This window comes from Diadema antillarum, unplaced genomic scaffold, assembly GCF_040938485.1.
Source record: "Diadema antillarum isolate AM-2024a unplaced genomic scaffold, OU_Dant_1.0 seq00000604_RagTag, whole genome shotgun sequence".
NCBI lineage: Eukaryota > Metazoa > Echinodermata > Echinoidea > Diadematoida > Diadematidae > Diadema > Diadema antillarum.
This window is the reverse complement of record NW_027271532.1, coordinates 409475-425848: the sequence shown is the minus strand read 5'-3', so window position 1 is coordinate 425848 and position 16374 is coordinate 409475. Positions and strand designations below refer to the sequence as shown.

At 38.6% G+C, this 16374-nt stretch overlaps 1 protein-coding gene across 1 annotated transcript; it reads right to left on the bottom strand.

Moving 5' to 3' along the window:
- Window positions 1-6849: 6849 nt before the first annotated feature.
- On the bottom strand, window positions 6850-16374 carry LOC139735852 (ribosome production factor 2 homolog). The gene is made up of 8 exons (XM_071646597.1): window positions 16319-16374; window positions 13958-14128; window positions 12770-12891; window positions 11916-11992; window positions 11429-11528; window positions 8996-9098; window positions 7858-8002; window positions 6850-7144 (listed from the first exon to the last, which is right to left on the bottom strand). The coding sequence occupies exons 1-8, from the start codon at window positions 16372-16374 to the stop codon at window positions 6917-6919; spliced, it is 1002 nt and encodes a 333-aa protein (XP_071502698.1). The 3' UTR covers window positions 6850-6916.

Below are 16374 nucleotides of genomic sequence, written 5' to 3'. Positions count from 1 at the left end.
TATTTCTGCTGTACCTAATATTGTTTCAGTGTATTCCCACCTGCATGAAGATAAAGCATGTCCAGTGATGTTGGAAAAGTGTATGTATGTGATATCCGTTGCAGAAACTCAACTCCAGTGGTATGGTGTGTATGATTCTGTGTTGGAATATCAATGTGTTTCATGAAAATTGCTTGGTAACTGTATGCCTGTCATCTGTAGTGTAGGAGGTGGATATAAAATGCGACAACCAATTTATATCTCGTTTCTCATGAAAACCAAAAATGTTCAGTTTCCTTGTTCAATGCCAATAGTCAATCTCATTTGTAAATATTGCTTGGGTATCAAAAAAAAAGATGAGATGTCTGGATTACCTCTATCCAAGTACAGATATTCTGTATTTAGATTTGCTACTGTACATGTTTTCGAATAGTAGTCAAGGCACTTGTAGTTTTTACCTATTGTATTAATATAGAATATGTGGAGAGCAGTATTCCTGAAAGAGATTGTGCGTAGGAGAAAAAAAAAAAGTTCCACCAGATGACATAGACAAAAACAGTAGCTGTGTAGTAGATGAAAGACTAGCTGTAGCTAATGTTATGGCACTAGAACCATGGAAGCATTCTGTTGTACTGCACTTGAATCTTTGGAGCATCAAGTGTCCCATTGTGACATCACCCAAGCACACATCAACAGAGAGAGAGGAAAAAAAGTAAAACTTTCTGTCAAGATTTGTTGTGCAGATAGATATGTATAGAAGAGGATACTATTGGAGCAAATATCTTGTTTCATTTAAGCTCTGTGAAAGATGCAAAAAAAAACAAGAAACTTGCTGAATTCTTATTAATGTTCAATTTCACCAGCAGAGCTTTTGGACAGAAAGAAAGTGTATGAATGCCCTCTTTCATTTTTTTTTTTTTTTTTGCCTTCTTGTTTTTGATAACAACACATTGTACAGACCCAATTGCACATACGCTCGTATTGTGTTATTGATAATGAAGAAGAGATGGTAAGAAAAGAATATTTTGTTGGTAACAAGATGTGAGAGGAATAAGGAGATAGAGAGAGAGAGAGAGAAAGGGAGGAGAGAGGGAGATGGGTGAATATTATAATGCAGAATACCTATGTGTTTGTACACGGCAAGACATGGTTAGGAGACTTGCCGGCAAAATTGGTCTATGTGGAGAAGTCGCAGTGGAGTTGGGTTGGTCTTTTTTCTCTCTCCTTCTTTCCTTTATTTGAATTCTTGTGTAAAGACTTAACTATCTAATAAATAACGTAATCAAAACAGAATGTGTGGTGTCCATTGTGTATGTTGCCAAATAGGTACATGCTGTAAAAGTGGAAATTTTTGCGGGGTGGAAAATTTTGCGCAACCAGAAACTAGCGCGGAAATACATGTAAAAGCACGCAAATGTTTCAGCTTGCCATGCATCCCAATAGTTAATGCCTTGATTCCACAGAATAAAAAAACACACGAAAATTCACGATTACCTGGCTATGCGCAAACAAATTACTCAAGCAAAAATATCCATTTGTACAGTATACTCGGGTCTGCCAACATTCCCACATCCAAATCAGGGAGATTCCACACAGCAATCAGGGAGATATCTGTGTGTTACATGCATTGCAATGGGCGAAATAATTCCCAAGTCAGGGAGATTTTAATATTCTCTTATTCAGACATGCACAGATTTTGACATTTTCAGGGAGACTCCCGCAGAATCAGGGAGACTTGGCAGCTCTGGTATACTGTACAATGAAGAGTGTCTGAGGACTGGCTGACAATGGATAGACAGACACAGATTCTTACAGAGGCTGAGACTGAAAGAAACCTGTGAGTGACTTTAGAGATAAATGGTGCAGACTTTTTTATCTTGGGGTACCAAAATAGAAATTCACCATTTTGTCGATTTATTTTTTTCTTCAGTGCAGTACCCTTGGGTTATGAGACAAAAATATAGGTGAACATAGTTTGTAGTGCTTAAAGCCCAAACAAAGTTCTGGTACGCCTGCAAAAGTTGTCAAATTTCGCTCCCAAATGTGAACGTATGCTTAGGAAATGTGCAGGATAACGATGTTATAACAAGATATTCGATGGGTAACGACGAAAATGCGAAATATTAACCAAAAAGGTTCAGTCTCAGTACTTACCCGAACGGGGTCAGGCTAAACTCGGACTCGGGGATAACTCGGCTTCGCTTTGACAGCGGGATGAGTTGTAATCGTCCCTCTGATTGTACAGTGTTGTCCTATGGGAGCGGCCTGTATAAACTAGCGCTTCGTGTTCTGGCTACTCGCAGTAATGGTCCGAGTTGTTACAACGCGCGCATCAAAAACCTCTTTTGCGCGCATGCAAAATTAGTGTGCGCCTATCAAGCACCTCTGAAACAAAGGCACTTGATAAACAACAACAAAAACTCCAAAGACCGCGCGTCTCAGCAACTGAGGACCGCGCGCTGTCATTTTTGTTTTGTTTGTACAGGATTACGTTAGCACGCACTTTCCTGTCCATTCAGTTAGGCCTCATTTGGTATTATGCAGTGGCCAGTAGAATGTGGCGATCACGAACTGCGTGTGAATTGTCTGAAGTAGGGTCGAATTTTTCCCGAGACCGAGTTAGTCTGGAGCCTTCTGGAATAAAAGTCGGTTTTCCTACTATTATTTTTCTCAAAATACTCCAAATCGACTCATCATTCCGGCAAACCGCGTCAGCTAGGTAAGTTTCTTAGTGGACTCTTTCGATATATTGCAAGAAAAAATGAAATGGTGCTAGACGGGTTCTCAAGCACTTACCGAAACTTAGTTTTCACGTTAAGGGAAGAAAAATTTGTTGCAACAATGAGCTCAGCAGTGTAGCAGCATCATAACATCAGCACTCATCACACACACACTACACCAGTGATCTCAGTGTCACACACAGACAGCTGCACCACACTACATGTATGTATGCATTACCGGTCCAGGGCCCTGTTTCATAAAGCTGTTTGTAAAATTACAAAGGACTTACGAACGACTGGTGATCACTTCTGGGCCCCATTTCATAAAAGTTGATATGATAGCAGCTCTTGCAAGAATGACAACTTCCCATAGCAACAGCCAATCAGGAAGCTTGATTCTTGTCATTACTATGACAATTGTCATTCCAGCAAGAGTTACTATCATATCAACTTTTTTATGAAATGGGGGCCCTGATGTGCTATCTCATCAGAATTTCCATAATTCAGCACAAGAACTGATCACCAGTCGTTCATAAGCAGAGACTCCAACTCTCCCGCCGAAAACCCATTTTTGCAAAATCTCCCGTTCTCCCACTTGAGATTTAATTTCTCCCGCCCTGGCTCTTTGTCTCCCATTGGAGAAAGGATTTCTTACTTTAATATTTCTATCGTATGTTGAAAAAATAAGCCTTAGATAGCTTTATGGGGTCCCCCGGAAGATGTGAAATAAGTGATCATGGGACAAGATTGTAGATTAAAATTACCAGGTATCTAATTCTGAATTACTGTTCAAAATTTGAGTACTGGTAACATGTCAAAATTATGATTTTAAAAAAATGTTAAACATTATTTTGACTATTGTAATTGTGGTTAATGACATAACATGTGTGAACTGGCATTGGAATCACTACTGCTGACTGCTAAAATCTGGCTGCCTTGATGGAAGTGTGTATGCTGCAAAAGTGCTGCATAAGTGGGACAGACTAGCCAGATTCACTGAGCTTTGCAATCAGGTGCCCTCTTGAGAGCAGCAATGGAGGAATTTGAAGTTTGAATGCAAAAGCAATGTAGAGATTGAAACAAAACACTGAATTTGATGGGGGGGGGGGGGGGAACTGCGGGGACGGGGGAATGGCAAGGTGAATGGTAGTATTATCCCCCACTTAGGAAGAATCTAAGGGCGGAGCCTTCGGAAATTCATGGGTGTTGTGATCCCCTCCCCATGTTTTTTCTCTCTATCTCTTTTTTTTTTCTAAGAGCCACAAAAAAGTAGAGGACCTGCAGTCCCTGCATTTCAAAGGCAATTTTTCATGTGATGCAATATTTGGTACCCTGGGGTACCAAATGAAAATTCGCCATTTTGTTGAATTAATTTTTTTTTTCTTCAGCGCTGTACCCTTTCTTACCAAAAAGGTGTCAAAATATTTTTTAGTAGTATTATGCACAAAAATGTTTTCTTATTTGTGATTATGCAACAATTAATGCATGCAACTGATAATTATTTTCTGCTCTGTTATAATCTTAACTGTTTAATATTATTGTACATATTATTGTTAGTACTGAATGGAGATGACTTCAATTTGTGAGAGACCTTGAGCTAATAATGTTAGTATTACTCCATCTGCTCTCTCCTTGTTCTTGCGCTGGGTTTCTGCGCTTGCACTTGCAGTGTTGTCACCACCTTGGGCCATTAAAAAAGCATCAAGAATTTCTGCGATCTTATCCTCGCCAAGCTTACCTACCACCCTTTCCCTGGCATTCTCTAGTTAACCTCTTCTATTGAGTTTCTTGTGTTTTTTGCGAGATTTGAGTAGGTCCTTGTATCCGCTGCTAGCACGGCCATCACTGCACGCAGACGCCATGACTATGGCCGCTGCGCTGGCGTAATGCTAGCATTCGTGCTTATAATTAAGTAGCGCAGTGTACGTGTAATAATCAATTGCAGACGACGTTGCCAGTCTACTACCCCGTAAATTAATGAATACAAAATGAAATAAGAAAATCATTTAAATGAAATATTTTTGATAACATTAGAAATCCACGTAAATATTTTATTAATCTAAGAAATAAATTCCAATTATTTAATTTGAACCTTTTCTTTCGCATTTCATCTCTTATTATCGACCATTTGCGCACACGTAGAAGATTATAAAGATGGCAGCCCCCATGATCAAATTTTGAAGAAATACAGTTGATTTTGGGGTGAATTTTCTGGGCTTTCGGTGATTTTTTTTTTCTGAAAATAAAAGTTACGGTAGATGATGTTTACAAAACGGTGTGGTGCTAGAAATTACTTCGAAAAACACCTATGGTGCTAGTTCATTGCGACGACTTTGCCGTATCCGAATTCGGAATCGCCGTATCTGAATTCGGATACGCATTATAAAGTATGATATGGTATGAGATGGTATGAGAAAGTATGAGATGGCGCTATACAACGCGGTACCCCGGTTACAACGGTACCCCGGTGTACGGCGTGCCGAATCATGTGAGAGCTTTGGTTAGAAATCAATTTGATGCATATCACAACATTGTTTCCTATAGCAATGAGTACATGTCGGGCTGCTGAAAAACTACAAAGACAAAAATTACAACTTTGTACACATGTAGTCCTCGTACGAATGGAATTACATTTAATTGTACGTCATGTTCAGTCCATGAGGGATATCACTTTTTACTTCATATCATCTACATTTCTCATGGCATGCACACAAAACTATTACTTCATATGAATCTTTCTGACAACCAAACTTTTCCCTCTTCTTCCTATATTCTGCTTTCAGTAAATATAGAGGGCAATCGATACAGAAAACAGTCGTAGACTCCAATCGCAGGCAAACCCAATTGAAATGAGATAGTTGGAAATACAAGAATTTTGTCATAATAACCAAATCTCATTAAAACAGACAAAGTGAGAAAACAAAACTACAATTTCAAAGGTAACATTCTTTCATACTAATAAAATGTTGCATCTGTGTTCATCATAACAAGGTTCACCTGGATAACAAAGAATTTTATTTCAAACCCTGATATAACAAAATCTTGATATACTAAGGGATTTACGGTAACTAAAAACCCTGATATAACAAAATCTTGATATACCAAGGGATTTAACTTATCTCAATGATTTTGTTATGACAAGAGCCCCTTATAAAAAAAAAAACCCTCCTTAGGGTATTTTCCCTCGTTCACACCAAAACAGAACAAAGGCTTCTTACTCAGTTGCTTGTGTCCATTGACTACATGCTTTCAGAGTGCCATTCTTTGTGTTTTGCTTTTCAACATTGCAGGAACCGAAACACATAACATTATTTTGTACACCAATGTTGGGAAGGCACTGGTAAGCCCACACAGTCTTTACTCCAATGCTCAAGTGGACATTTAACCAAACTAAGAGTGGCTATTTCAAGGTCTGCATATACCTGTACATGTATTGCCATGTCTCCGTGGACTGAGGACATCTAAAATAGTGGGGCAGATATGTAGCAAAAATTGGTCGAGATGCTCACATCCGGCAGAAAGTATGAAATTTTGCATATAGGGGTATTTTGGGGCGCTGATTAAAAAAATTGTCGGATCCAAGAGATCTGACCATGGGGTCAGACGCCGTTTCGAATTCCAATATGGCTGCCGTCACATATCTGCCCCAAGAAAATAATAATTGAAGCATATTTGAAGTCCTCTATATATTTGATGCAGTCATCATTTTTCAGGGAGATATCAAAGTTATAACACACAAAATGTGTAGTCCCATGTGTCCACATATATGTATGTCTCTGTCATTAGCATCAAGACATGGCTTTGAAGAGTACAGTCTTGGTTGCACAAACCAGACTTTAGCAGCACTCCAATGATGCATGACAGCAGTAAATATGGGTACTGCAGCAAAGAGAGACTGACTTGGCTGTAAAAGCAGCTTTGGAAGAAGAAAAATATGGGCCAGAGTATATTTCCAATAAACGCCGTGGCATATGTTCTACATCAAGCCCAGTCTGTCGATAAGAGACAAGTACCATCTGCAAAGTTCTGGGAGTGCAGGTGCATGTGTCAGTCAAACAACAAACCTTGCCTGCCAACAATGCCATAAACATCTTTATATTTAACCGCGAGTCCACAATTCATGCTATAGCCGGAACATCCCGTCCTCTTTTCTCGGCACAACGCGCAAAATTGTAAATCCACAGCACGATTTTTCTCTGTGCACATGCTTGCCAGGTTCAGTCCGTTTTGACAGTTCGTGCCCTCTTTCCACCGGCTCCCTCCTCTCCCGCTGCACCCCTGCCTCCTCCTCCGCCCCCTTCTGTCGGCTGGCTCTCCTCCCCTTTCCTCCGCTTCAGTGCCTTCATCTTTCTGATCTGCAGCTTGCCCAGGTCCTGTTTCTCCATGTGCACCCGTCCGTGCATGGTCTTGAAAACATCTTGGCTGATGTTCTTCTTCTTCTTGGGCTGAAAAAATAGGTTGGGTAGAGAAGACCCACAGCATCTAAATACAAGATACTGTATACAACATATATTTTGCAAGTCGAATTTTTTACATATCCCAATTGGATGAAAATATTTGCAAGTGATTTAATTCACGATCCTGTATTACAAGAACAGTGGACTCCCGTTATAACGGAAGTCCTTGGGACCGGCAATTTTCTTTTGCTGTATCGAAATTTCGTCATAAGCGAACAAATAAACAATCACGAACAAAGAACGGATAATTTTACAGCCTGAATTTTTACTTTGTTGTAACCGGAATTTCGATATAATTGTGTTCGTTATAATGGGAGTGCACTGTAGGAATGGAGAAACTCAATATGAACACAAGAACATTTCAAGCAATAGATATTTGATGATGACATGACTACAGAGATGTCAACATTGTATACAGCACTACAGTATCCTGAGGGCTGAAAGGCATACTTTTGGTAGAAAAACAGCATTTTTACATTTCTTGCAATAGATGTGTAGCAGCACAATTTGGGAGGAATGAACAGTATTTTCCATGAAACCTGCAGTATTCTTGGCAAAATCACAGTACGAAAATACTGCAAAAACAAATAACAGTTAGTATTTCTGCATGCTTTTCCATCTACAGTTGACTACCTTTTAGCACAAGATGCATAAAAACTAACGGTGATAATATAAGCTATATAAGAGAGAACCACACGTACCTTGAGGGCTTTGGGCTTCTTGCATGCCCTCTTGAAGAGGTCATGTGTGGCAAGTCGGGTCCTCCTCTTGACCAGGTCCAACGACGGACCTATTTCTGCCAGCTCCACTCTGGGCGTTCTTGTTCCGGACTTCTTCAGGAGGACTCTGACGACAGCAATAGAGACGGGAGTGACTCATAGCAACAATTTTTAAAAGTGAATTCTCAGCAACTGATTTGCTCCTTGTAATTTCCAGAAGAGCTACAGATACCAAAATCTGGGTGTTTTTGGTTTTTTTTTTACACTGGTTTTCTTGAAATATGTGGTTTGATGCTTCTTCCACATAGAGTTGGACCGTTGGATATTCCTCATTGTTCATGTTCTACAAATCATATCAATCGATTGAAATTGAGAACGTGCCAAATCAGTTTATAAATAGCTCATTACCTAAGTGATATCAAGAATATTTTGTTCTGTTTTTCCTGTATTTGTACATCCCTGCATAGTTTATTATTGCAAATGAGTGTATGGATATGATACTGAAAGGTAAATACAGCAAGAAAAAAAGAAGTGATGTCTCTTCCTCTGTTGCCCCATGCACAAAAGCCATATTCACACACAGTAGATACTGGATTTGTATCGTGATGCAAATATTTTTTTTAAATCAACTATAATTGTGACTGTCATTCAGCTGCAAATATAAAAGCTCTGATTCTCTTGACTGCACAAGCCTAAATGACAACCAGGGGCCCGTTTCATAAAACTTGTCATCAGTGACAAGTTGTCATAGATGTGACAAGCTACGGAAATCCTTGCATCTGATTGGCTGAGAGCAAATTTGTCATAGAAATGTGGCAGTTGTCACTGATAACAAGTTTTATGAAACGGGCCCCTGGAGTGTGATCCTGGGTAGACCTTGTATGGCCGCTTAAAAAAAATATGGTTTCTTGCGTGCCGTTCACGCATGCCACATAGGGCAAATTATTGCAAGAGTTTAAAAAAAAGATATCAAGCTTGACCCATTTTTGCATCACAATGTGTTTCATAGGAGCTAACAAATTTGTCCACACACAGGAATAAATAATTTTTGCATTACGTTGCACAAATTTATTTCCAAAACGAATAATTTTGGGTGTGTGGCAACGGACTAGTAACTCACTTGTAGCTGCGGATCAGAATCTTGCCATCAATCGCCGTGAAGCTGAGAACGTGCTCCAAACCGGCCAGCCGCACCGCTTCCACGACGGGGCCCCGGAAGAAATCTGAATCAGAATGAAAACAATCACATAAATGTTTGCTATTACTCATCATCTATACCCCCCCCCCCCTTGTCCTATAAAAAGTGTGCTAAATGAGGAAAAATAATAGCTGCCCTTCAAGTCATCCACATTTCCCCCATATTTCATCTAAAGATGTATAGTGTAAGAATTTTAATACAAGGTATGTCACAGTTTGGTTTGTGATATAGCTTCTACAATACTGTTTATGACCAAAAAAAATAAAAAATTATAAATTTCATCATTGTTTATATGAATACCTGATACGAAAGTGGTCCAACAGATAATTTGGCAAGTAAATTGAAATACTCACTAGGTGTTGGGATTTAATAACTCATATCACACATGTTCTCATTTCACTGCATAATTAGCCTAATTTACAGTGCCTGTCTGTTGAATGGCAAATGAAGGTCCCTAAACTTGTATGTAGCTATACAGCAAAGGCAGAGCCAATGTCAGACAAGCAAATGGGGCCTACAGTTTGGTTGGTCCTTGGAAGAGGGGTGTATAAATGTACCCCTTGACATTCTGCACAGGACTCTTGACAATTTCAAGCATGATTTTTTTTCCCCTTCATGTTTGCCGCACACTCGTCATCACTCAGCCCTGACCCTACTTTTCACTGGCATGCCAGAGCTACATGATACCAATGATAATGGCATGGCTCCGATATGTGACAGGTGAGTGTAGGGTGAGAGGAAAAATTCATACATCTCCCACTGCCCAGAGAGCATGCTTGTTTCATGGAACACTTTTGGAGTTCCATGAGACCCAAATATATCGATCATAACATATGGAATAGTAAAAGCAGCAACATTAGTAGAACACATCAGTGAAAGTTTGAAGAAAATCAAACTCTCGATTCAAAAATCATGAAATTTTACAGTTTCTGTGCCATCATCACTGGATAAGAAGACTACTATGACTCATGATGTCATTCTGGACAATATACAGAAAATAGGCCTATAGGGAAATTCCACAAAATTTTAGTTTCATGAAAAGTGCACATTCCATTCACTTGCTAAATACTGACATATATGTTAAGGGCAATATTATTCCCCCTGCCTTCTGAAAAAGGCTAGTCAAGTGCTCTTTCATTATGCTAGAAAAGAATGAATAAGTTGAATTTTCTTTATATTGTCCAAAATGAAGTCATGAACTGTAGCAGTCTCCTTATCCAGTGACAACATTAGCAAAACTTTAAAATTCATAACTTTTTAATTAATAGTCAAATTTTGTTCTACTACTATTGCTGTCTTCACTCAATCCACATTTACATTCGGTTTCTGTTTCCTTTGTTCATTTTAGACATTACAAAAATCACAAGCAGTAAGATTCAATGTGGAAGAGTGAAGCAATAGTCAGTGAAGAAATAACATCTACAGTATGTCCCCAAAAAAATTACAACGGGACCCTATGCAATGATATCTTTAAAAATATTGCATCAATCTAAATACAAATTCAGGGTATGAAGCTATAACTCATTGCCCACATCTTACAGAAAACCCCATTTGATTTGCTTCAGTGGTAAAAGAGAAATGAGGAATTTTGTAGAGGATGTCGGGAATCTCTTTTGTCCAAGTTCTGTCTGAAGTAGCACTTAGACAGGTGGATCATTTTGGATGTTATCAATTCGAAAAATTGATTGTAATTTTTTGGGGACATACTGCAGTATATCACACAAAAATTACAATCATATTTTTGCATTGATAACATCCAATATGATTTTTTTTTTCAATGCTACTTCAGTTTCTTAAAATATAACATCTTAGGTCTATATTGCAGAAATCCCCATTCGATTTGGTTAAGCGGTCACAGAGAAATGTGGATTGTAGTAAAGCATGTCATGAGTCTGATTCTTCCAAGTTTAGCACTTCGATGATTTTGTGTGTAAACAATAGGCAGAACTTGGACAAAAGAGATTCCCGACATCCTCTACAAAATTCCTCATTTCTCTTTGACCACCGAAGCAAATCGAATGGGGTTTTCTGGAAGATGTGGGCAATGAGTTATAGTTTCATACCCTGAATTTGTATTTAGATTGATGCTAATATCTTTAAAGATATCATTGCATAGGGCCCCGTTGTAATTTTTTTTTTGGACATACGGTACAGTACCAGGTCAATGCAACTGCACAATCAATTGCTGTACAGATAAATCCATTAGGTCTTTCATAGCCAAATCCGATTTGCAAGAATATAAATAATCAAGTTCATTTCCTCTTTTCTTTATGTTTACAAATCTTCACAGTTGTCTATTCTTCAGAAAGGAAATGGAAATATACCATTACTACATCATATATCGATACCACATACCTATTAGTAGGCTCTTGACTCTTTGTAATTCAGAATCATTTTCAAACACCTCTCCTGTGAATATCAAGCATGGCTTAGTCCCTGTTGTGCATTTTGGTGTCTGGGAAACAAGAAAATGGAGAAAGATATGACATTCATCAAAAGTTAACCTGGCTCTACAATGTATGTAGAACCTCCAGATATGCGAAGTACAGATTATTTCAAGAATTTTTACAGGAAAGCAGATAGTTTGAGCATCTGGCACATTAATGAATTAAATCGCCTGACTAACTTCATATTTCTTGAAAGTCTTTATTACACATTGGTAGCTATTTTACTTTGCAAAAGAGGAGACAACAAGTAGTAATCTATTAATAACAAAGTCTGAAAACAAAGAAAACGGAAAAAATTGTTCTTGTGGCATTACAATTACATGAACATTACAGCCTTTAAAATTGAATAATAACCAAACCTTGGGCCAATGCAAACACAGGATGCATCCACTCACCTTGAATTCATGCATTGATTTGAAGTTTTCTACTCCAAACTCCACCATATCTAACGTATGGTAGTCAAACATGCGACCTGAAAGTGAGGGTGTGAGAGAATGGGAGAGAGTAAGTTTTGTGGCAAAACTTATTTTCATAAGATTCTGCATGAAAATAAGAAGACATTCATTCATGCACAAGGGACCAATAACGAAAAATAACTTATCACAGTTTCTTAGGTGCAGATAAGCAAAACAACATCTGATCACATGCATACGCAGGGAATAAATTTCCTGGTATCGCACTTTTTATATGGTATTACTGCTATACAAAATATTATTTGTGTAGCATTTTTCGAAGCAGTGTACGACTCATGAACATAAACAGCGAAAGCTCACTGCATGAGGACGGCACAGTCTATCTACATGCAAGTTTATGTCACATGTACATCATGTGTAAATGACATTGGTTTTCTGGGGGTTTGCTGGAAAATCTTTACGGGGGGGGGGGGTGTTTCATAAAGCTGTTCTTAAAAGTTACGAACAACTTAAGAATGACTGGTGATCAGTTCTGATGTGCTATACTTATCAGAATTTCCATAATTCAGCACAAGAACTGATCACCAGTCGTTCTTAAGTCGTTCGTAACTTTAGCAAAGCTTTATGAAACACCCCCCCCCCCCCCCCCTACGGGGATGTTAAATGTCACATGTGGTAATAGCATATCAAATTCCAGTTGACATGGCAACTTTATGGTTATATCAATATTCTTGTGTGTCTAATTTTACTTGCAGTGTATCATGGTCATGTTGCCTTAAAATCACTGCTTTCACATTGATGTTTACATCTTTTCTTTTCATCAGTCATTTATTTACCTAGGACAAGGTTATTTGGTCTCTTCTTGGAGTGAGAGCCGAACGCAAACAGCGAAGCATCATTCTTTTGGGCCATGAATTCCAGTGACGTTTGGTCATCAAACGGTCGCATGATGTTTTTTCTGTGAAGATACAATATCAAGGATAAATTTGCATTTCATTTACACAATAAGCCCAACACAACATAGACTGACTTTAACTGCCAAAGGAAGTATCACGTACCACAAATGCCACAACCAGAAAATTTCATGAATTTCATCTAGACTGCCAGGTGCACAAACATATTGCAATTGCATTGTATCAAGGCTTTTCAATGATTGTCTTTCATGTCGTTTCTCAATATTAGACCTGTGATTGTCTAGTATTAACATCCAATACATGGTATTTTGACACACTCTGGATAGAATTTGGAGGACAAGATAGAGGCTTGCCAGCAAAGGCTGTACCTGTTCACATGAAAAAATGAATAGAAATAAAGAAAAGAAATCACTTTCATAGTATAACTGGCAACAAACTCCAACTTCATCAGCTGGCAACAAACAATGGTTCTCCCAGACCTATTTAAAGAAGTGAAAGCTATTCCCGACCAATGTAAAATTGGAAACATTCACACATTTAAATTTGTCATGCTCAGCTAATTTAAGCTGTGAACTTCCCTTGACTATAAATGATGAATGAGAGAAGATTTCCACATACATTTGTACACATATTCATATCATCTGTACAGTTCTGGTTGAAGTGAGGATGTAGCTTTTAACGTTTTGGAAGATGTTCAGAAACCACTCTATGAGATGTCAAAGAGCATGCAATTCTAAAGGATATCAAAAGTTTATTTGATGAAAATCGGTTTTGAAATGGCTGAGATATCCAAAAACAAGGTGAAACAAAGAGATCCTAATAAAAGGCGTGGCCTGTCGCCTTATCATCACTTTTTTGGATATCTCAGCCATTTGAAAACCAATTTTCATCAAATAAACGTTGAATCCTTCTTAAAATGACATGCTCTTTCATATTTCGTAAGAGGTTCTCGTTATCTCACTTAGGAATGTTATTAACCTGAATCCCCACCTCAACCAGTACTGTGCAGTCCCCTTAAGACTATTTATGTTATTTTTGCATGATATTCACATAGATTCTCTCCATGCAGCAACAATACTTTGCCACATGGCTACAGTTGTGTTTACACACCTCCTGAATATCTGGCTGTGCGGCTTCCTCAGCATGTGAAGCTCAGTGAGGACAGCCGTAATCCTCTCACTGGTGTGTCCGCCCCGAATGAAGAGGGACGTCTTGTTGTTCTCAATCAGCTTTGGCTCCCGCTTCTCAAGCGCCCTCTTCACGCGCTGATTCTTTGGCTTTCTGATATTTCAAAGGACAAAAAAACAAACAAACAAATAAACAAACACTCAAGGTATAAAGTGAACACCGCAAGGATTATTCATTCATTCATTCAGTGCTGCAAAAATATGGTTAACTTGAATTTAAAGCAGGCTATCCGTTTCTAATATACAGTAGTGCTAGATACTAATTATTGATGTTGTAAATCACATATCTTTACTGCCAAGAAGGCTACATAACAGGATTTTTTTTTACACATTATAAATCTTGAATATCAAACTATTGCACAATAAAAATAACACACTGTATTTGAGTCTTCAAAGTAATTCTTAAAGACCTTTAAATGATAGAAATACATGAAGTAGAAGAAAGCAAATAAAGACTGGAAATGTCAATAGTCACTGAGGTGACTGGTATGCCATTGCCTATGTCACAATATTGTCCCAATAGGTCTACAGTACATGTTGAAAATGTGTGACAATTCATTGAATTGTTTTAACCAACTGAACAGACCTTTGACCCTTTGGAACAAATCTTCCCCAACAAAATCATTTGAAATCATTTTGCAGCGATGCATGTATAAACTTTGCTTAATTAATGTATAAAATTATTCATTTACAACTGTACAGGATATGGAGAAAAGTGCAATTTAAGCAGTAAATACTATAATCTTAGATTTTATACCTGGCCTTTGACCCCATACTTCCAAGGAAAACCATTGGCATTCAATACATGTATGCAAATGTACAGTGGTCACTGCTAAAATAATCAGGAGGGGCCTAAGACAAGTTTTTCTCCCGTTTAATGAATTTCAAACACGTACTAATCTCACCCAAAATATTTCATAACTTAAACACACTACCATTTGAGTGTCCAAAGTTGGGTAGAAGACACTTTTAATGAGTTTTATGCATCAAACCTAACTAGGCCGTGCTATTTAGGTAGATGATAGAGCCGGGCGGGGGGGGGGGGGGGTCCTCCCAAGCCCCCTCTCCAGATCTCGGCCGTCGACCGCGCCATCGCGACGAAATTTGGCACACACATTGCCTACGATGTAATCTAAAGTACCATGAAGTTGATTTTTTTGAAAATTATCATTTTTGCTAAATTATGCTAACTTATGCATAATGATGCATGAAATCAGACAATTTGGTATAAATCACTAAAATAAAGCTCAAAACAGGCACATTTTTTTGTGTACAGATTCTTTTAAGTGTCCTTAGCAAATGTAAGAGAAAAAAATTGTGCAATTAGAAAATTTTTTAAAGTTTTTCGTTGTTTATTGAATTTCTTATGTATTTCTGTTTTTTCGACTTTATGTTTTTCATTGTTTTTTTTAATGAAATTTGTCCGCGACATTGTTCCGAACAAGAAAATATGTTATGAATTGATTTTAATCAATAAAACCCCCAAATAACCATGCTTTTATGAAATTTGCCTGTAAACGCAGCTACAGTTTGCATTGAAATTGTACACGAATTCACGTTTTTGAACAATTTTTGGTCTGACATGCACGTACATATTTATTAGGGTGTCTGATCGCGCACTGCCAACCTTCAGACAAAACGCGACCCTATCTTACAACACGCAAGCCCCATAGAACACAATAGAGTTGCGCGCCTACGCTGTTTTGACCCCGCGTTTTGTGCTAAAAAATTGCATTTATGGCAAAATCCCCGGTCCATGCCGCTATCGAATCCTAACAAATTTGGTATCATATGAAAGAGGAAGTTTTGCTCCATATTCTATCAAAGCGCTGGTACATGACTCCGACGATAACTTGGTGTAAATGTCATTAGAATCACACCTATCTCGATATCTCAGCATCTGCTTCGCTACTTGTACCAGCATGTGGCATGCGAGTAGTTTAGGATGTGCTGAATCCGCTGGTGAAGTCGGTTTTTCGCTAGCTCCACGTCTTGGACCGGGGATATTGCCTAGAAGATACCCCTTGCAATAATTTTTTGATCACAGCGAACGTGTTTGGCGTGGCTTCGTATGCAACAACCATAGTAACGTCCGCGCCAATATGCTCATACATATGTAAATCTACACGCATTCGCCGCCACATGGCGCGCATGCAGCTAGCTCGCGCGCTGTGTGTGTGTGTATCTCACTGACCTACATGTGTAGGTCAGTGGTGTGTCTACCGTCGCAAGGTAGCTACATAGTTTGCTAGATCGCAGTGTGTGTGTGTGTGTGTCTACTTACGAGTACGTGCGCACACCGGTGCCACTGAAAACAGAGCTACCGTAGCTAGCTGTCAT